This window comes from Centruroides sculpturatus, unplaced genomic scaffold, assembly GCF_000671375.1.
Source record: "Centruroides sculpturatus isolate CEXI.00-Female unplaced genomic scaffold, Cexi_2.0 scaffold247, whole genome shotgun sequence".
Taxonomy (NCBI): domain Eukaryota; kingdom Metazoa; phylum Arthropoda; class Arachnida; order Scorpiones; family Buthidae; genus Centruroides; species Centruroides sculpturatus.
This window is the reverse complement of record NW_019384615.1, coordinates 419989-443964: the sequence shown is the minus strand read 5'-3', so window position 1 is coordinate 443964 and position 23976 is coordinate 419989. Positions and strand designations below refer to the sequence as shown.

Genomic DNA, 23976 nt, shown 5'->3' with positions numbered 1-23976 from the left:
GGACTTGGTAATAAATAAATAAAAATATTAATGGTTGAAGAGAGTAGTAATAGAGGTAGGTGGGTTAAGTAGTTTTAGCGTTAGGAGGAAGGTCGCATGATCATATAGAAACAGGTTAAGGAAAGGATTCCATACTAATCTTTTGTGTAACAATAACAATATTTATTTCATCAGTTTTCCAATATATACATACAACTGACTACAAATGACAAACAAAGAAATTCGTGTATTCATACAAATCAAAATTCCCATGTGTATTGACAAGTTCAATTCAGTAGCTCACCCACATCAAGAATACATAAGAATGAGAATCAGTTCTCCCATGTTTCTTTATGCAGCAAGAGTGTAGCAAAATGACATCACGAGAAGTGTTGGCCAATTACAAACCAGTTTCAGTGTATTCGCTGTAAAGTGCTTCTTGAGCACTGCCTAAAGAAACGCAGGGTTCGTTTTTCTACTTTTTGTGTTGCCAACCTCAATGCTTCCTTGATGATGGTGCTACCTGCTACTATAAACTAAATAAAAGAAAAATTGATTAGCTTTCAATAAAACAGATTTGCAGATTATCCATGTTCCATTACCAATGATTAGCCCAGATAATCAGAAATATACATGCATAAATGTATTTGATCTATACTAATTTTAGTGAGGGTTTGGACCTGTCCAAAGCCTTACAAAGGAAAGTTTAAAAGTTGTGGCATAAGAATAGTGGAAGCAGATTTAACACTAAGACTCAACATATGAATATAGTGCACATTACACAGACTACAACTACAGGAAGTTTTGGATGAAGCAATGTCACAGGAGACCATTCAATAGAGACTCTTTTCATTTTTATAAGGATGTTTCTCAGTTGTGGGGAGACAGCCAAGACTGTGTGTCTGTATTGCTTTCCCCTTGCAGAGTTTACTATTCTCACTATTTTTATCAAATTACTGAACTCTTCATGTGTAGCTCCATCTCTTATCATCCTATTCCAGTGCTACATAGCTTCCAGAACCTGTGATTCCTTGATATTCTTTAGTACATTAAGGAGTATTACTAAGGTGACCAACTTTTTTACAATGAAAAGGAAGACACTAATAAATTGAAGGAAAAAATATTGTAAATAAAAAACATTTTACTCATTGCAACAATAATACACTATAATAATCTCTATTGCATGCATAGGTTCTATGTCATGTTTCAATAAGAAGTAAACAAAGCTATTTGCGCATACGGTCTCTCTCTCTCTCAAGGTCTCCTGTGCAAAGAGCATGCATGTCATAATTGTATCTCGTTGCACTGTACAGAGCCTTGATGAGTCGTCATGTTAAATACAAACATGTCATATCACATCACATGCAACGGATCGGTTCGGCATTAATTGAATACGGAGATTTACAGATTAGTCTTCAAATATCAGAAAGGAGGACATGTAGGAGGACAAAACTTACAAAAGGAGGACGATTGGTCATCTTAGTATTACTGTTGGTTTTTTTTACAGGTAAGCTCAGAGAATTTTAGTTTACCTAATAGTATTGGGTCCTCAGTAAAAAAAGGTTGCCTTTAACTTAGAGACATCCTCCTCCTTTTGGACTGAGATCCTGATGTTCCCACTCCTTAGGAAATGCACTGCCTTTATGTCTAGCCCAAAACTTTGGGATATCCTCTCTTGAATTCCTGCATTATCTCTTCAGGAATTGGTCAAAGGTCTTCACTATTTTCATTTGGAGAGATGACATTGTATCACATTGTATACTTCTTTCCTAGAGTTTGTGACTCCTCCTAAGTTTGCTGAGTTTTCATGAAACAGTTTTGTGGACTTGTTTGTAGGGGGCAGCCTGGTCACATTGGCAAAGGAGAAAATGATGAGATTGGGTGGGTTTCTCCCTCTCCTGCAGGGCCAGCATCATGCCAAATGCTGAGTGCATACAAACAGTAGTATTCCGCACCTGGCACCTCTCTTCCTTCTTCTGAGTATGGTAGCTGCTAGATGGCAGACAATTCAATACAGTTTCCAGGCACAAATTTATATTGGAGAGAAGCTTGTCCAAAGTAAAACTCAAATTTAGTGGGTCAGAAGATGGCTGGATCGTTTCCAACGACATCATGGAAAAGACAATAAAATAGACCACCGAAAGTAGAGAAAATTAAAATTAAGTATCCTATTAGACCAAAGACAGCAATAGATAATATATAACGCTATTAATAGACCTCAGAATAAAACCATGGCCATAGAACTAAAAAACCACTGAATTAGGGTCAGTAGAAGTGCAGATTAGGGTTGGGTATGGGAGGGCCGAGAGAAAGGTCTTTGTTCTCAAGGACCATGTGGCAAAAACAAAAACCATAATAAAACAAAACAGATAGGCTGAAATTGATAAAAATTAACACATGCTGAAAGAAAATATCAGAGTTGGCGCACAGATATGAATGCCCAGCCTTCAAAGCCTGCCAAAATTTGTGACAGTAAAGTCTAATGTTTTATGATACAACAGTCCTGTGCCTTACATCTTTTCTTGCTCCCCCCTTCGCCACATGGTGGGACTGACTTGGTGGAGAGATGTGTAATTCTGGGGTGTAACCGAGGGTGGGAATTTTATTGGAGGGTGTGTCTCGGGGAGAAGTTAGAACAGAAGTGAAGAGAGGACGGGGAAGAAGCAAAGTAGTGGTGGTGGTGAAATTGCGTGGGAAAGTAAAGACTGTGCAACCCAGTCAGTGTGGATATTTTGAATTTCGAACTGTTTTCTGCTGAGTGAAGAAAAGGAAGAGGTACACTTCAAACTCATTTGTCAGTATGTTTTATATCCTCACGTTACAGGAATTTTGAGCAGTATATTGTCGGGAGATTTGATTTTAACGATATTCGGTATACTGGATTGTCGGGTTCTGTACATTCCTGTGACTTTTTTTCCTAGAAGTACTGTATGTTCTCAGGAAAATTAAAGGGTTATCTCGTTAATTTGGATAGTTGTCTTTGTCTAGTCCCTATTGAGATCAGTGGATTCCCCCCTGCTAAGCATCTGGTCTATCAAGCACGCTTATTCTAAATTTGTCCCTCCGAAGAAATCACTAAAGTTCTACCTGTCGACTCGTTCTCACGTTTTATATTCCCACAGTCCAAACTGTCAGATATAAATCAAACTCTCCAGGATGAACCAGAAAACACAGTGATGTAGATAAAAACACTTACAGTTCACAGTTGGTGCACAAGGTCTTTGTTAACTACACTTTGCCTTGTCCCAGAAGTTTCAACATTGATAATTCTGTCTGTAGTGGCAGAATCAAAATCCAATGGTCTTTCAGAGATGAATCTGATATATATAATCTTATATATACAACTATATGCAATTACCCAATAAATCCAGGAGAAACTTTGCAAAACACAGAGTACATATAAACATGAAAATAATATACTTGAATTTACATTTAAAATTTTAGATAACTTTAATATCCAAGTGCTAAAACCCTAATATCAATTTAAAATACAAAGTGTAAGGAAATTACATTATAAGGCTTCCAAATTTTTAAAATTATAATAAATATTTTATTAATATAATTTTGTATATACCTTTTCTCTAACTTTCTTTCTATTAAACTTTGCAAATTTGTAATGTTTGTATATGCAGAAAATAAAATACATTGAAACAAATATTTTTGTGGTAAAGATTTTATCAATGTATTTTGAATTACTGTGGTTTTTCCTGTTCCTGTTGGCCCAACACAAAGAATCTACAAAAGTTCAAATTATTTTAGTATTAAATTTTATACATCAATACTAATTAGTCTAACCAAATTATTTCTAAAGTACCATCTTATTTGCAAGAAGTAATATATGAATAAGATTTTGTAACTGAATTGTCTCTTTTGTAGTAATCATTATACTATAAATTTTTTCAATTTCAGAAACTGAATGAACAGTAGTAGTTGATAACCAGGAAATCCAACGTACCTGAAAAAATTAAATTTTTATAAAAATTTTCCAATTGATAAATCTATTTTATATATTGTGTATAAACATTAAGATAATATTTTAAAGTATAATTATAATGATTTTACACAACTAATTTACAATAAAGGTATTTTATGTTAATAAATTTTCTAATTTTGACTGCTTTAAATTATTTCTGTTAAAATAAATTAATAATTTACATCTCTTTTTATAAAATAAATTCTTAAATTATAAATTAATTAAAAAACAGAATATAAATTTACTTGTCTTTTATGTTTATCATGAACAAATTCTGTTTTTAATGCATTCATTAATATTTTATCATCAATCGTATAATCAAAAACTAATCCTGAAAAAGGAATTTCTGGTGTAATCTAAATCATTAAAAAGAAAACAAAGTTAAAGTAATAATATTTAAACAATTATCAAAATTAACTATACAATTACTCTTCATAAAATTTTTATAATACATAACATATTTTCTGACTAATTCATATAAATTAAAGCAAAATGAAGCAAACATGATTTATTTTGTTAGAGAAAAATGTTCAAAATGACCACCTTCAGTGGCAATACAAAGATGTAGATGTTTGAGCATGCATGACACAATAATGCCATGCTTAGTCCTTGTGTCACTACCTTCACAGGTCTGTTGTGCATATTTCCAGTTTGCTAACATCATCACTGCTATGTATGCATTATACACCAATGCTTTTAGGTAACCTCAAAGAAAAAACCCAGAGGGGTCAAGTCTGCAGAATTTGATGTCCATGACATAGGGTTATGTTGTCCTATTCAGCAGTTGATAAACTCTTTTGTGAGCCAGTAATGTGTAGCTGTACACTATATTTTATATATATGAATTTAAGTTTAGTTTAGTTTCTTCCTTCTATCCTTTGTTCTATTGTTCCATTTCCTTCTAGAACTTTCCTATCTTAATCCCTGTCCTTTGGGTGGAATGACCAGTTCCGGGAAACGGAAGAACAAAGAAGTTAGAATGACCCTTAAGACAAGGATGAAAAGACAAAGGGCGTTCGAGGAACGGTGAGGTGTACGGAAGTGGAGAGTGGACACTCCGGGTTGCTTAAGCAACGACCGGAGATCTTGGAAAGACATTAAGATAAAGGTTCTTGTCTGGCGACAGCGACAAAAGATTTTAGAAAAGGAAATATTAAATATAGAGTAAGACGACGATAAGTCGAATCCAAAGAAGTCATCGTGTGGCATCCCACCCTACAGTACGAATAGTTCGAACATGCCAACAAAAATCCCGGGTATTTCTGTCCCTATCGTATGTATTCTTCCTTCATCCTTCTACTTCTGTTCTTCTCTTTCACTAGTATTAAGTTAGCATATAAGATTAGTTCTAAGGTCGGGCCCTTTTTGTTATTGCGGTCAAAAATGGTACCGTACGTTCGAATCTAAATATTGTCATAGTAGTAATCTCATATACCGTCGTGTTGTATTGTGACGTTGGAATCCATAAAATAAATATAATTTTTTTATGTGCAAAATTGTTTCGTTGTATAACTCTTAATTTTGCCCTTATCACTCACAAATGAACGTCTGTTTGAGAATGAGGTGGTGCACCATTGTGCTGTAATCAAACCAGCTGTAGTTATGTCAATGGTAAGTCATTAAACCATTCCCCCCAATTGTGTTTAAGGATATTTGTCACTAGTCAAGATGCAGTCTGTTTGTGGAGCTTTCTCTGTCCAGTAACATTTTTAAAATGAATTCATTTTTTTTTGCATTTGGATAAATATTTAGCTATTGGTTATTTTAGCATTAAAACAAACATTGCACCACATGCATACACTTGTGTAACGTTTCTCTCTTTTTCCCCTGGACAGATGTTTAAGTGAACAATCTATATATGAAACTATTTATTTCAAACTCATAAACAAAAACAAATGAAAAATAATCATTTATTTTATATTCTGTAAAACACTAATATGTTGATATTTTTCATATTTCATGGTAAACCATTTCCAAATGACATTTATCACACATTCTCTATTTATCTAAAGATATATGAGGAATCATCATGCTTTTCTTTATTCTATGTTTATTTACCTGTCAATTTTTCAGAATATTTTAATTCTAAAGTTTTTTTATACTTTAGATGAAGGAAAGATATTTATTATTTGTAAATATCATATTTATCCAAATCATCATAAATTAAAAAATAAAAGTAAACAATTCTTTCTTACCAATTTTCATTTATAAGTTTAAGTAAAGAGAAATTTTTATTTGAGATTTTCTTACTTTACAACTTAATAATTGGAATTTTTCCATCTCCACTATTTAAAAATTTCTTTTTAAGAATTTAAGAAAGTACTAAGTCAAAAGTTATTGAAATAATAATTACTTTTGAGATAATTTCTGAATTTGCACAAAAAGACATCTAAATAAAATAATAACAAATAATATGTTTATTTATAAACATGGTAAGAAAAAACTTAAAATTTTTTACAGAAACTGATAGTAAAATTAGATAGATGTTTTTATATCTGTTTTATTTTACTGTATTGTTTTATTTTGTTCTATCAGAAATCTATTCGATTTTCAAATAAATATATACATGACAAATATAAACTATAATTTAGAATACCTAAAATAAAAAAAAAATAAAAAATATATTCTTTTTTATATTTTAGGTATTACATCCATACTACATAGAATAAAATATATATTAAATGTGAAAACAAACCTTATTCTGTTTCATTTCTTCACGCAACCAATGACTAAAAATAACCTTTCCTTCTTCACTACAAATTGTCCCTACACTCCAAATTAATGAGAATATAATCCATGGTTGAATTAAAGATTTTATTACTTCATTCACAACTTCAGGCATTTTTATTGATTCCTTTAAAAATAATGTTAATTAATAACAAACTAATTAACAAGTGATAATTTTATACATTATATATCCTGCATAAAATTTTTTAAAAATTTTGAAAAATTAAACTTTTATCTTGTAATTGTTAATCATAAGTAAGATACAAATTTTCAGCATATTTATATTGTACCAACAAAATCTTAAAAAGACCAATTTCAATATAATAAAAATTTTATCATTTTTATTATATTTTAATAAAATCTATATTACAGATCATTTAGGAATAGGAATTTAATCAATCATGGATATGAGAAAATTTGTATCTAATTAATAAGGTCTGATTTTATGCACATATATACTGTATATATGTTACTGTGAAAGACTGAAATTAGAGAATGTCGATATTCTGCAGTGAATATCAACACAAATATACAAAATACATTGGTGAAAGACCGAATATTTGGTTATATTATTATACATTCGAACAATTGCTGGTGTATGTCGACAAGCACAGATAAGCTTTGGTGGAGGTCAAAATGATACCTGAGAAGCCAATGTCGACAGAGAGGCAACAGTCTGTTGCCAAATTCTTTACCATTTCCTTCTGTTCAAATTGGTGATACTGTATGAATACCAGTCCCTGATGTCGACTGTGGCCGTACAAATGCACGAAATGTGTTGGTGGTTGTTGTTGGAATAGAAGACTCCGACTTTTATAAATGAACAAACAAAAATGGTACCCTCAAGCAGCTTTATACCCGTAATGAGTTCATAATTTGTAAAGAAAAGTTACTTTTGATAGATGAGATTTTTTTCAAGAAATATCGCTGAGAGAAACAGCTGCAGCTAATTCGGAAAGTATTAAATAGCAACAATATTTTATTTCATGTATTTGAACAAGTTCTTTATGGATTCCAACTCCAAAATCAACAATTACAACATGGCTTCTAATAATAATTAATGGCAGAAATGACTGTGACTGTATGCCATATTTTACTGTAAATAATAATTTAAGTTTAGTTTAGTTTTTTCCTTTCTACCCTTTGTTCTATTGTTCTATTTTCTTCTAGAATTTTCTTATATAATCTTTTTCCCTTGGGTGGGATGACCAGTTCCAAAAAATGAGGGGAACAAAGGAGAGAACAGGACCCTGAGGACAAAAAGACAACAGGCAGGACATACTTTGCCAGGACTGGAACATGTAAGGACATGATGTAGAACACTCTGAGTCAACTTAGCAACAACCGGAGATATCAGAAAGAAGTTTAGAGTGACAGTGAAAATAAAATACTAAGAAAAAAAAAAAAACGGACAGAATTTTATTGAAGAATAAGACAATGGACCATTTACATAGGAATAACGTGTGGCATCCCATCCAACAAATAGGCAGAGAGTAATATGCCCCAAAACCCGGGTATCCCTTCTTATACTATATATTCTTTTTTATATCTTCTTACATCTATCCTTTTCTGTTATTAGTAATAAGTTAGTATTTAAGTTATGTTTTAAGGTTCGGGATTGATCATATTGTCGCGATCAGGAACCTTCTATGTGTAGTGGATATACCAAACTATTGTTCATGCCACAAATTTGTACACCATCGTATTGTACTGTGACATTGGAATCCCTAATAAGAATCTGTATCAAAACATGAAATAGGAAATATATCATCTCATTGTTTTTGTATCTTGTCTGCCTTTGTGGATAACTCTAATTTCGTGTGCACATCACATGACAAAAGATTTTCCATTGACAAAGATTTTCCATAACAAAGATATACCATTCACAACAAATAATTGCAAATTAAACCCAAAACCTGTAACTAAGCTTAAAACTAAGGGAAGAAAGAAGATGATAGAGTGAGAAGAGAATTTGGGAAATTAGAATACAGTAAAGAGTGAAATACCCAGGGTTTTGCCAGACTTCACAATTTGGGTGGGATGCCATGTTGAACTTTTTCTGAAAAGCCTCTCATTGCCATCTTCACTAGGTATCTCCTTGCACCTAGTTGCTACATCTTTTATCGTAACTACGATAAAATCCAATGTTCTCCTTGGACTCTCTTGAACTCTCCAGTTGTTGCCATAAGCAACCTGGAACACTATATTCAACATCTGTCCACCTTGAGGTCTGGGCCAAAGAATGTTCTTCCCTTCTCTCACCAGCCTTCAGGATCTCTTTTCTTTCATTGTTCTCTGTGGTTCCAAGAATTGGTCATTACCCAAGGGAAAAGAGTTAGAAAGGAAAGTTCTGAAAGCAAGAAGAAACTAAGAACAAAGGAGAGGACTAAAACTATACTTAAATTAATATATACAAAATGGCATACTGCTACAAAGTCTCCCTTCCAACTTGGTAATCATATCTTTAAAAAATACAAATTAGCTTTAATTAATATAGACAAGTTTTTGCTTGATGCTGTTACTTTCAAGACACCCAGAGCTTCTGAAATGTACACAACATCTTTAAGATTGAAAATTCTAACAACTTGATGTATATTGTGAATACTGTCTTCATAGTAGATGATAGCAGACAGCCGTGTAGTCTAATGTGTTGGTACAAGCTCTGGTGGAATAGGCATATTTGGAAGCATCCTTAAAAATTCCTGTCATCATTTTACAGCCTTTATGAAGACTTTTTTTGCCGATAGTGATTAATTTACTGTTATCAGGAAATGTCATATGAAGTTTCACAAATTCTGCTAAATGTGTGTACTAAGCAGGTTAAATGGGTCATTTTGGTGTAAAACACTTTCAGCTCAGCTGTTCTGAGCATACAGCTAGCAGCATCAGACATAAAAAAGAGCAGTCTATCATAATGTATTCCATCTGGTCACAAAATTTGTAGTGCATCATTTATGCATTTTGCAATGATTGAATGATGATTGAATGATTTGTTGCTTCTATGAACATAGTATGGAGCAAATATGTATTTTTAGTTGATGCCTCTAAATTTTCAATGGCACTATCAAGCATGCCAATCATTACATTAACAATATAACTAGCAAGTGTATCTTTGGTTTTGTCAATAAAAACCACAAATTTTAATCTTCAGCATTTGTTCTGATTATATTGATAATTTCATTAAACAACTAATGATATATTTCTTTTGAAGAGCTGATTCATCTGGTACTTTTTCATTTTTATATTTCTTAAGAAAATTCTTAAACATATCATTGGTGAATTGTGAAATGAAATGTTGGCTACAATAAACACTTTGCATAAGTTATATCAAAACTACAATTTTGATAATCTGATTTACTTAAATATTTACACAGACACTTTTTATCTTCCATTGGACTACACAACAGCAATTTCATGCAATCTGTGTTTATATGATAAGTACTAATGAATCTCACGAGGGTTGTAGAGTGCCCCCATAGAACAAGGTCTGCAGGGCTAGACAAAAAAACAGACAAGTTGGCTTAACAGATGTATCGGCTTTTAATAAATTTCCATTTGGCACAATCACAATATTTACATAGAATGCAAACTATCACAAAATTGACAAAATTTTGTGATATCCAAGTAGTACAATCAAATGTTACACCCGTTTACACACTTCCCTCTCTTTCCTCCTTGACTTTGGGGGCTCACAACAAGTAATAAAATGGGACAACGAAAGACACGTAACAAAGAAAAAAATTACAAACTAAGTTACTCACAACACTTTTATACTGCATACAAACACTGTAAGAGAAAAACTAATCTGTTCGAATGAATCCTCCACAGATCTTCTTTCTCTTGAATAAGTTGTATTGTGAAAGTGCACAAAATTATAATTCACCATGAAGGCAGACATGATAAAAAATTTTATATATAATTCCAATTGAACAATTTTGTGTCTTTGTTACAGATTGATTCTCTTTTGGGGGACTTCACGATATCGTACAAGCAGTAGCAGGCAAAACTATAGTGATAATAATCGATCGTGGTATTTACAGCACGTATAATACAGATCCCAATCGTGACAATATATATATATATATATATCCCGAAACCTTAAAAATAACCTTAAACACTAACTTAACACTAATAGAAAAAAAGGAATAGAATTAAAAAGACAGAAAAAGTAGCATAGCAGATAGAAATAGTGATACCCGGGATTTCGTCCATTTTTTGGTTTGTTTCTTTATGTGTACCTTTGGGTGGGATAACACATCCTTCCTTCTATAATTGGCCCATTGTCTTCTTTTTTTTTATATTTTTTTATTTATACTTTGAATTTCTTTTTCTACGGTCATCTTTACGACCTTAAAGCAGGATCTTCCTCTTAACTTAATTCCAAAATCTTCGGTTGTTGCTATCACAACTCAAAGTATTCTCACTATGTCTGTTCACTTCGCTGTCTAGCCCAAGAATGCTCTGCCACCTTCTCCTTTCACCTCTGGGTCCTGTTTTTTCCTTTGTTCTTCACAATTCTAGGAACACATAATCCCACCCAAAGGACAAGGGAAAGATAAGGTTCTAGAAGAAAATAGAACAATTGAACAAAGGGCAGAAAGAAGAGACTAAACTAAACTTAAATTAATATGTACAAAAATATAGCGTACAGCTACAGTATCTCACTGTTACACTGTCCTTAGTTGGGTGCAAACAGATTGCTCTCTCTTGTCTTATTTCCATCTTCGGGCCTCTCACGCTCGGCACCTTGATCTTGTATATCCACATGTGGCCAGAACACCGCAATTGGGAACAAGCAGGAAAAAAAGGCGGCTACCACGCATGGGTCACGACCTTTTATATCATAGCAAGCAGATATCCTCCTCATGTGACCTCTACTGGCCAATCTGGCTGCCAACATAAGGTGAATTGGGGAAAGATGACACCACAAACAAAAACGAAGGGGTCAAGGGAAAAACCAAAACAAAAAAAAATAGTCATGAAGCATTACAGGGTATTAACATTCTAGAAAATTCTCAAAAGAAAGAAAATATGCTTTGATCAATACAAAACCTTCCTCACTTATTTCTAGCCGTTTATACACGAGTACGAATGTTTTCTGCCTTCTTAATAGGCCTTCTTCAGGTACACTGTGGTCTGTTAGAGCGTCGGTTGGTAGAAGTTTAAATGCTGCCAATGTTTACCTAGGCATCGTCTTACCAGTGATGTCATCACTGATGATAGGTATAGAGGTATAGGCCTATTAAGAAAGCTGAAAACATTCATACTCGTGTGTAAACAGCTAGAAATAAATGAGGAAGGTTTTGTATTAATCATCTTAAAATAGTTCTAGCTACAAATGCATAGAAAATATGCTTTATTGGGTGGCAAAATATTGAAAGTATGCATTTATATGCATTTATAAGTCCCAAATTTTAGGTCATAGGACCTCCAAACTTCCATTTTTCTACTTATTTTAAACTCAAATTTTGATTATTATTTTGAATACTTATTTAAATATCAGTCAAAACTCAAATGTGCATTTGCATAAAAAAAATCTGAGCTCTACTTCTATTTGAATGAAAGAAGTAAACAGTACTTTAGTGAGTGGACAAAGGATGAAATTATATCATGCTAGATTGTAATAGTGCATTGATAAATTTGTCATTTTGATTCGTGGATGTCAGATTAGAACTATAATTGGATTCTTGTGTATATGGTTAAAACAATGGTGAAATGAGAGAGTAAAAGAAAAAGTAGATAAAAAATGTTTCTTAGATGGAGTATTCAAGTCTGGGGTAATCCTTGTAAACTTTTGGTGACAATTTGAAAATCCAATCAAATAAGAAGGTTCAATAGTTTTCCAAATGGGTTTTGTGAGAAGATTCCTCACATGAGAAGCTGGGGGAAGAAAAAAGTGAAAAGAATGGAGCTGTATTGGTGCCTTTCCTTTGTACTTTTGTTAGTGTCCATCCTCTCCATCTCATCTATTCTCCTCCATTTCAAATTTGTTCAGTCTGACTTCATCAAACTCACCTACAAAGAAGATATTTTACAATCTTTCATCCATTTTTAGAACTCTCAAGTACTTTCTCTCCCTTGGTGAAAAATACTTAGCCAATGAATTCTCACAAGTTACACACCAGGTAGGAGATGCAATGCAAAAGAACATCATATAATTCTTCAGTGTAAATAAACTGGTCTTAGAAAAAAAAATTCAAAGGCTAGTCTCCTGTCTTCTTATTTCTCTAAAAGTTATACACTTGCTCACAGAAAAGGATTAAAATCTATCACATATGTGATTATCAATCCTCCTGAAAAAAAATTGACTGGTGTCAGACATCTTAATGCCTGAATAATCTTTATCCAACTGCAGTGTTGTAAGAGATCAAAGCACAGTCAAAACTTTACACATTATTAAATACACCATAACTTTACAAAAATAAATTTTATAAATGAAAAGTTATACAAAATTAATACTGAATATTACATCATTTATAAGTAACTACTTACTGTCTTTTGAATCAATGGATAAAACAGACTTTCCAAAATTTTTAGCATGCTACATGTTAAATCTCTATCTGAACTGGGAAAATATTTTCTTGAAGTTATAGTTATTTTCAAAGATGACTAAGAAGAAAATATATACTTTGTTATTTTTAAATTTATTTATTATTCCTTAAATATGAATATAAAAAATAAATTTATAATTTTTAAATGTAGATTGATAAAAAGTTAAATCTTTAATATACTTACATAAAGAAAGAGATTAATATTTTCACGCAGAGTTGTTATATGAGAGTGGACCAATGTAGGAAGATTACTAAGCCAACTTTCAACAACAGATTCTAATCCAACTAAATGGGAGCTTAAATAAACTGCACCACATCGACTAATTATCGCTGGTGAAGCTGAAGATACATTGTCCACTTCAAAAATAATTTTTTGTTCCTATGAAATATATTTTAAACATCCTTACTATCATTAGAATAACTCAAAACTGCTTACAGTTTTCATTATATGTTCTTAAATAATACTTAATTACTTCTAAAATTAATGCCTTCCTAAATTAAACTGCTGGCATTTAAAGATCAAATAAATGATGATTTAAGTATGTGGAATTCATTTTAATCATTGACCATTTGAAGAACTATNGATCAGATATTTTTCTGATCTGAAGAGATTCGACCGACTGCAGAATCTCCGAAAAATGGCCATTTAACCACAAAATGTTTGTTTATCATGAACAAATTCTGTTTTTAATGCATTCATTAATATTTTATCATCAATCGTATAATCAAAAACTAATCCTGAAGAAGGAATTTCTGGTGTAATCTAAATCATTAAAAAGAAAACAAAGTTAAAGTAATAATATTTAAACAATTATCAAAATTAACTATACAATTACTCTTCATAAAATTTTTATAATACATAACATATTTTCTGACTAATTCATATAAATTAAAGCAAAATGAAGCAAACATGATTTATTTTGTTAGAGAAAAATGTTCAAAATGACCACCTTCAGTGGCAATACAAAGATGTAGATGTTTGAGCATGCATGACACAATAATGCCATGCTTAGTCCTTGTGTCACTACCTTCACAGGTCTGTTGTGCATATTTCCAGTTTGCTAACATCATCACTGCTATGTATGCATTATACACCAATGCTTTTAGGTAACCTCAAAGAAAAAACCCAGAGGGGTCAAGTCTGCAGAATTTGATGTCCATGACATAGGGTTATGTTGTCCTATTCAGCAGTTGATAAACTCTTTTGTGAGCCAGTAATGTGTAGCTGTACACTATATTTTGTATATATGAATTTAAGTTTAGTTTAGTTTCTTCCTTCTATCCTTTGTTCTATTGTTCCATTTCCTTCTAGAACTTTCCTATCTTAATCCCTGTCCTTTGGGTGGAATGACCAGTTCCGGGAAACGGAAGAACAAAGAAGTTAGAATGACCCTTAAGACAAGGATGAAAAGACAAAGGGCGTTCGAGGAACGGTGAGGTGTACAGAAGTGGAGAGTGGACACTCCGGGTTGCTTAAGCAACGACCGGAGATCTTGGAAAGACATTAAGATAAAGGTTCTTGTCTGGCGACAGCGACAAAAGATTTTAGAAAAGGAAATATTAAATATAGAGTAAGACGACGATGAGTCGAATCCAAAGAAGTCATCGTGTGGCATCCCACCCTACAGTACGAATAGTTCGAACATGCCAACAAAAATCCCGGGTATTTCTGTCCCTATCGTATGTATTCTTCCTTCATCCTTCTACTTCTATTCTTCTCTTTCACTAGTATTAAGTTAGCATATAAGATTAGTTCTAAGGTCGGGCCCTTTTTGTTATTGCGGTCAAAAATGGTACCGTACGTTCGAATCTAAATATTGTCATAGTAGTAATCTCATATACCGTCGTGTTGTATTGTGACGTTGGAATCCATAAAATAAATATAATTTTTTTATGTGCAAAATTGTTTCGTTGTATAACTCTTAATTTTGCCCTTATCACTCACAAATGAACGTCTGTTTGAGAATGAGGTGGTGCACCATTGTGCTGTAATCAAACCAGCTGTAGTTATGTCAATGGTAAGTCATTAAACCATTCCCCCCAATTGTGTTTAAGGATATTTGTCACTAGTCAAGATGCAGTCTGTTTGTGGAGCTTTCTCTGTCCAGTAACATTTTTAAAATGAATTCATTTTTTTTTGCATTTGGATAAATATTTAGCTATTGGTTATTTTAGCATTAAAACAAACATTGCACCACATGCATACACTTGTGTAACGTTTCTCTCTTTTTCCCCTGGACAGATGTTTAAGTGAACAATCTATATATGAAACTATTTATTTCAAACTCATAAACAAAAACAAATGAAAAATAATCATTTATTTTATATTCTGTAAAACACTAATATGTTGATATTTTTCATATTTCATGGTAAACCATTTCCAAATGACATTTATCACACATTCTCTATTTATCTAAAGATATATGAGGAATCATCATGCTTTTCTTTATTCTATGTTTATTTACCTGTCAATTTTTCAGAATATTTTAATTCTAAAGTTTTTTTATACTTTAGATGAAGGAAAGATATTTATTATTTGTAAATATCATATTTATCCAAATCATCATAAATTAAAAAATAAAAGTAAACAATTCTTTCTTACCAATTTTCATTTATAAGTTTAAGTAAAGAGAAATTTTTATTTGAGATTTTCTTACTTTACAACTTAATAATTGGAATTTTTCCATCTCCACTATTTAAAAATTTCTTTTTAAGAATTTAAGAAAGTACTAAGTCAAAAGTTATTGAAATAATAATTACTTTTGAGATAATTTCTGAATTTGCACAAAAAGACATCTAAATAAAATAATAACAAATAATATGTTTATTTATAAACATGGTAAGAAAAAACTTAAAATTTTTTACAGAAACTGATAGTAAAATTAGATAGATGTTTTTATATCTGTTTTATTTTACTGTATTGTTTTATTTTGTTCTATCAGAAATCTATTCGATTTTCAAATAAATATATACATGACAAATATAAACTATAATTTAGAATACCTAAAATAAAAAAAAAATAAAAAATATATTCTTTTTTATATTTTAGGTATTACATCCATACTACATAGAATAAAATATATATTAAATGTGAAAACAAACCTTATTCTGTTTCATTTCTTCACGCAACCAATGACTAAAAATAACCTTTCCTTCTTCACTACAAATTGTCCCTACACTCCAAATTAATGAGAATATAATCCATGGTTGAATTAAAGATTTTATTACTTCATTCACAACTTCAGGCATTTTTATTGATTCCTTTAAAAATAATGTTAATTAATAACAAACTAATTAACAAGTGATAATTTTATACATTATATATCCTGCATAAAATTTTTTAAAAATTTTGAAAAATTAAACTTTTATCTTGTAATTGTTAATCATAAGTAAGATACAAATTTTCAGCATATTTATATTGTACCAACAAAATCTTAAAAAGACCAATTTCAATATAATAAAAATTTTATCATTTTTATTATATTTTAATAAAATCTATATTACAGATCATTTAGGAATAGGAATTTAATCAATCATGGATATGAGAAAATTTGTATCTAATTAATAAGGTCTGATTTTATGCACATATATACTGTATATATGTTACTGTGAAAGACTGAAATTAGAGAATGTCGATATTCTGCAGTGAATATCAACACAAATATACAAAATACATTGGTGAAAGACCGAATATTTGGTTATATTATTATACATTCGAACAATTGCTGGTGTATGTCGACAAGCACAGATAAGCTTTGGTGGAGGTCAAAATGATACCTGAGAAGCCAATGTCGACAGAGAGGCAACAGTCTGTTGCCAAATTCTTTACCATTTCCTTCTGTTCAAATTGGTGATACTGTATGAATACAAGTCCCTGATGTCGACTGTGGCCGTACAAATGCACGAAATGTGTTGGTGGTTGTTGTTGGAATAGAAGACTCCGACTTTTATAAATGAACAAACAAAAATGGTACCCTCAAGCAGCTTTATACCCGTAATGAGTTCATAATTTGTAAAGAAAAGTTACTTTTGATAGATGAGATTTTTTTCAAGAAATATCGCTGAGAGAAACAGCTGCAGCTAATTCGGAAAGTATTAAATAGCAACAATATTAAATAGCAACAATATTTTATTTCATGTATTTGAACAAGTTCTTTATGGATTCCAACTCCAAAATCAACAATTACAACATGGCTTCTAATAATAATTAATGGAAGAAATGACTGTGACTGTATGCCATATTTTACTGTAAATAATAATTTAAGTTTAGTTTAGTTTTTTCCTTTCTACCCTTTGTTCTATTGTTCTATTTTCTTCTAGAATTTTCTTATATAATCTTTTTCCCTTGGGTGGGATGACCAGTTCCAAAAAATGAGGGGAACAAAGGAGAGAACAGGACCCTGAGGACAAAAAGACAACAGGCAGGACATACTTTGCCAGGACTGGAACATGTAAGGACATGATGTAGAACACTCTGAGTCAACTTAGCAACAACCGGAGATATCAGAAAGAAGTTTAGAGTGACAGTGAAAATAAAATACTAAGAAAAAAAAAAAACGGACAGAATTTTATTGAAGAATAAGACAATGGACCATTTACATAGGAATAACGTGTGGCATCCCATCCAACAAATAGGCAGAGAGTAATATGCCCCAAAACCCGGGTATCCCTTCTTATACTATATATTCTTTTTTATATCTTCTTACATCTATCCTTTTCTGTTATTAGTAATAAGTTAGTATTTAAGTTATGTTTTAAGGTTTGGGATTGATCATATTGTCGCGATCAGGAACCTTCTATGTGTAGTGGATATACCAAACTATTGTTCATGCCACAAATTTGTACACCATCGTATTGTACTGTGACATTGGAATCCCTAATAAGAATCTGTATCAAAACATGAAATAGGAAATATATCATCTCATTGTTTTTGTATCTTGTCTGCCTTTGTGGATAACTCTAATTTCGTGTGCACATCACATGACAAAAGATTTTCCATTGACAAAGATTTTCCATAACAAAGATATACCATTCACAACAAATAATTGCAAATTAAACCCAAAACCTGTAACTAAGCTTAAAACTAAGGGAAGAAAGAAGATGATAGAGTGAGAAGAGAATTTGGGAAATTAGAATACAGTAAAGAGTGAAATACCCAGGGTTTTGCCAGACTTCACAATTTGGGTGGGATGCCATGTTGAACTTTTTCTGAAAAGCCTCTCATTGCCATCTTCACTAGGTATCTCCTTGCACCTAGTTGCTACATCTTTTATCGTAACTACGATAAAATCCAATGTTCTCCTTGGACTCTCTTGAACTCTCCAGTTGTTGCCATAAGCAACCTGGAACACTATATTCAACATCTGTCCACCTTGAGGTCTGGGCCAAAGAATGTTCTTCCCTTCTCTCACCAGCCTTCAGGATCTCTTTTCTTTCATTGTTCTCTGTGGTTCCAAGAATTGGTCATTACCCAAGGGAAAAGAGTTAGAAAGGAAAGTTCTGAAAGCAAGAAGAAACTAAGAACAAAGGAGAGGACTAAAACTATACTTAAATTAATATATACAAAATGGCATACTGCTACAAAGTCTCCCTTCCAACTTGGTAATCATATCTTTAAAAAATACAAATTAGCTTTAATTAATATAGACAAGTTTTTGCTTGATGCTGTTACTTTCAAGACACCCAGAGCTTCTGAAATGTACACAACATCTTTAAGATTGAAAATTCTAACAACTTGATGTATATTGTGAATACTGTCTTCATAGTAGATGATAGCAGACAGCCGTGTAGTCTAATGTGTTGGTACAAGCTCTGGTGGAATAGGCATATTTGGAAGCATCCTTAAAAATTCCTGTCATCATTTTACAGCCTTTATGAAGACTTTTTTTGCCGATAGTGATTAATTTACTGTTATCAGGAAATGTCATATGAAGTTTCACAAATTCTGCTAAATGTGTGTACTAAGCAGGTTAAATGGGTCATTTTGGTGTAAAACACTTTCAGCTCAGCTGTTCTGAGCATACAGCTAGCAGCATCAGACATAAAAAAGAGCAGTCTATCATAATGTATTCCATCTGGTCACAAAATTTGTAGTGCATCATTTATGCATTTTGCAATGATTGAATGATGATTGAATGATTTGTTGCTTCTATGAACATAGTATGGAGCAAATATGTATTTTTAGTTGATGCCTCTAAATTTTCAATGGCACTATCAAGCATGCCAATCATTACATTAACAATATAACTAGCAAGTGTATCTTTGGTTTTGTCAATAAAAACCACAAATTTTAATCTTCAGCATTTGTTCTGATTATATTGATAATTTCATTAAACAACTAATGATATATTTCTTTTGAAGAGCTGATTCATCTGGTACTTTTTCATTTTTATATTTCTTAAGAAAATTCTTAAACATATCATTGGTGAATTGTGAAATGAAATGTTGGCTACAATAAACACTTTGCATAAGTTATATCAAAACTACAATTTTGATAATCTGATTTACTTAAATATTTACACAGACACTTTTTATCTTCCATTGGACTACACAACAGCAATTTCATGCAATCTGTGTTTATATGATAAGTACTAATGAATCTCACGAGGGTTGTAGAGTGCCCCCATAGAACAAGGTCTGCAGGGCTAGACAAAAAAACAGACAAGTTGGCTTAACAGATGTATCGGCTTTTAATAAATTTCCATTTGGCACAATCACAATATTTACATAGAATGCAAACTATCACAAAATTGACAAAATTTTGTGATATCCAAGTAGTACAATCAAATGTTACACCCGTTTACACACTTCCCTCTCTTTCCTCCTTGACTTTGGGGGCTCACAACAAGTAATAAAATGGGACAACGAAAGACACGTAACAAAGAAAAAAATTACAAACTAAGTTACTCACAACACTTTTATACTGCATACAAACACTGTAAGAGAAAAACTAATCTGTTCGAATGAATCCTCCACAGATCTTCTTTCTCTTGAATAAGTTGTATTGTGAAAGTGCACAAAATTATAATTCACCATGAAGGCAGACATGATAAAAAATTTTATATATAATTCCAATTGAACAATTTTGTGTCTTTGTTACAGATTGATTCTCTTTTGGGGGACTTCACGATATCGTACAAGCAGTAGCAGGCAAAACTATAGTGATAATAATCGATCGTGGTATTTACAGCACGTATAATACAGATCCCAATCGTGACAATATATATATATATATATATCCCGAAACCTTAAAAATAACCTTAAACACTAACTTAACACTAATAGAAAAAAAGGAATAGAATTAAAAAGACAGAAAAAGTAGCATAGCAGATAGAAATAGTGATACCCGGGATTTCGTCCATTTTTTGGTTTGTTTCTTTATGTGTACCTTTGGGTGGGATAACACATCCTTCCTTCTATAATTGGCCCATTGTCTTCTTTTTTTTTATATTTTTTTATTTATACTTTGAATTTCTTTTTCTACGGTCATCTTTACGACCTTAAAGCAGGATCTTCCTCTTAACTTAATTCCAAAATCTTCGGTTGTTGCTATCACAACTCAAAGTATTCTCACTATGTCTGTTCACTTCGCTGTCTAGCCCAAGAATGCTCTGCCACCTTCTCCTTTCACCTCTGGGTCCTGTTTTTTCCTTTGTTCTTCACAATTCTAGGAACACATAATCCCACCCAAAGGACAAGGGAAAGATAAGGTTCTAGAAGAAAATAGAACAATTGAACAAAGGGCAGAAAGAAGAGACTAAACTAAACTTAAATTAATATGTACAAAAATATAGCGTACAGCTACAGTATCTCACTGTTACACTGTCCTTAGTTGGGTGCAAACAGATTGCTCTCTCTTGTCTTATTTCCATCTTCGGGCCTCTCACGCTCGGCACCTTGATCTTGTATATCCACATGTGGCCAGAACACCGCAATTGGGAACAAGCAGGAAAAAAGGCGGCTACCACGCATGGGTCACGACCTTTTATATCATAGCAAGCAGATATCCTCCTCATGTGACCTCTACTGGCCAATCTGGCTGCCAACATAAGGTGAATTGGGGAAAGATGACACCACAAACAAAAACGAAGGGGTCAAGGGAAAAACCAAAACAAAAAAAAATAGTCATGAAGCATTACAGGGTATTAACATTCTAGAAAATTCTCAAAAGAAAGAAAATATGCTTTGATCAATACAAAACCTTCCTCACTTATTTCTAGCCGTTTATACACGAGTACGAATGTTTTCTGCCTTCTTAATAGGCCTTCTTCAGGTACACTGTGATCTGTTAGAGCATCGGTTGGTAGAAGTTTAAATGCTGCCAATGTTTACCTAGGCATCGTCTTACCAGTGATGTCATCACTGATGATAGGTATAGAGGTATAGGCCTATTAAGAAAGCTGAAAACATTCATACTCATGTGTAAACAGCTAGAAATAAATGAGGAAGGTTTTGTATTAATCATCTTAAAATAGTTCTAGCTACAAATGCATAGAAAATATGCTTTATTGGGTGGCAAAATATTGAAAGTATGCATTTATATGCATTTATAAGTCCCAAATTTTAGGTCATAGGACCTCCAAACTTCCATTTTTCTACTTATTTTAAACTCAAATTTTGATTATTATTTTGAATACTTATTTAAATATCAGTCAAAACTCAAATGTGCATTTGCATAAAAAAAATCTGAGCTCTACTTCTATTTGAATGAAAGAAGTAAACAGTACTTTAGTGAGTGGACAAAGGATGAAATTATATCATGCTAGATTGTAATAGTGCATTGATAAATTTGTCATTTTGATTCGTGGATGTCAGATTAGAACTATAATTGGATTCTTGTGTATATGGTTAAAACAATGGTGAAATGAGAGAGTAAAAGAAAAAGTAGATAAAAAATGTTTCTTAGATGGAGTATTCAAGTCTGGGGTAATCCTTGTAAACTTTTGGTGACAATTTGAAAATCCAATCAAATAAGAAGGTTCAATAGTTTTCCAAATGGGTTTTGTGAGAAGATTCCTCACATGAGAAGCTGGGGGAAGAAAAAAGTGAAAAGAATGGAGCTGTATTGGTGCCTTTCCTTTGTACTTTTGTTAGTGTCCATCCTCTCCATCTCATCTATTCTCCTCCATTTCAAATTTGTTCAGTCTGACTTCATCAAACTCACCTACAAAGAAGATATTTTACAATCTTTCATCCATTTTTAGAACTCTCAAGTACTTTCTCTCCCTTGGTGAAAAATACTTAGCCAATGAATTCTCACAAGTTACACACCAGGTAGGAGATGCAATGCAAAAGAACATCATATAATTCTTCAGTGTAAATAAACTGGTCTTAGAAAAAAAAATTCAAAGGCTAGTCTCCTGTCTTCTTATTTCTCTAAAAGTTATACACTTGCTCACAGAAAAGGATTAAAATCTATCACATATGTGATTATCAATCCTCCTGAAAAAAAATTGACTGGTGTCAGACATCTTAATGCCTGAATAATCTTTATCCAACTGCAGTGTTGTAAGAGATCAAAGCACAGTCAAAACTTTACACATTATTAAATACACCATAACTTTACAAAAATAAATTTTATAAATGAAAAGTTATACAAAATTAATACTGAATATTACATCATTTATAAGTAACTACTTACTGTCTTTTGAATCAATGGATAAAACAGACTTTCCAAAATTTTTAGCATGCTACATGTTAAATCTCTATCTGAACTGGGAAAATATTTTCTTGAAGTTATAGTTATTTTCAAAGATGACTAAGAAGAAAATATATACTTTGTTATTTTTAAATTTATTTATTATTCCTTAAATATGAATATAAAAAATAAATTTATAATTTTTAAATGTAGATTGATAAAAAGTTAAATCTTTAATATACTTACATAAAGAAAGAGATTAATATTTTCACGCAGAGTTGTTATATGAGAGTGGACCAATGTAGGAAGATTACTAAGCCAACTTTCAACAACAGATTCTAATCCAACTAAATGGGAGCTTAAATAAACTGCACCACATCGACTAATTATCGCTGGTGAAGCTGAAGATACATTGTCCACTTCAAAAATAATTTTTTGTTCCTATGAAATATATTTTAAACATCCTTACTATCATTAGAATAACTCAAAACTGCTTACAGTTTTCATTATATGTTCTTAAATAATACTTAATTACTTCTAAAATTAATGCCTTCCTAAATTAAACTGCTGGCATTTAAAGATCAAATAAATGATGATTTAAGTATGTGGAATTCATTTTAATCATTGACCATTTGAAGAACTATTTTATTAATTTTTATAAAAAAATTACATAAAAAACAATTAAGAATAAAGCTTGTTTCTGGTTGTAACACAATCATCTAAAAGAGAAATCTAAGACATTTTGTAAAAATATTTATGTTTCTTTTGTATTTTATAATTTTTGAAAAATTATAAAATACAAAAAGAGATTATACAATTTATCCACTTCAATTATCTGATATATTCTATTTGAAATATATATTCTAAACCAATTAATTGTATAATTTCTATCATTAAAAATTATATATTAAAATCCTGTAAATGGAAATTTAAAAAAACAATATGCCATTGTTTAGGTATAAATATTCAAATATAGTATTTAAATTTAAACAGTGAGTAATTCTCTTTTAATAATTATATATAAGTAGATAGGTGTGTCTAATTTTTTGACATTTCAGTTTATTTTAAAACAAATTAAATTTAACAAACTTTTGGAATTAGCAAACACC

The 23976-nt window shown here is 31.7% G+C and overlaps 1 protein-coding gene across 1 annotated transcript in view; it reads right to left on the bottom strand.

The window, feature by feature from the left end:
• The window catches only part of LOC111625371 (dynein heavy chain 1, axonemal-like), a 144007-nt gene that overhangs the window by 67535 nt on the left and 52496 nt on the right, over positions 1–23976 (bottom strand). The window contains exons 22-32 of the mRNA XM_023368508.1: positions 23114–23308; positions 22871–22987; positions 16333–16491; positions 13882–13993; positions 13667–13683; positions 13415–13609; positions 13172–13288; positions 6648–6806; positions 4198–4308; positions 3794–3934; positions 3554–3714 (exon numbers count right to left, since the gene is read on the bottom strand). Of these exons, the coding sequence (XP_023224276.1) occupies positions 3554–3714; positions 3794–3934; positions 4198–4308; positions 6648–6806; positions 13172–13288; positions 13415–13609; positions 13667–13683; positions 13882–13993; positions 16333–16491; positions 22871–22987; positions 23114–23308 (1484 nt within the window). The remainder of the gene's footprint in view (positions 1–3553; positions 3715–3793; positions 3935–4197; positions 4309–6647; positions 6807–13171; positions 13289–13414; positions 13610–13666; positions 13684–13881; positions 13994–16332; positions 16492–22870; positions 22988–23113; positions 23309–23976) is intronic.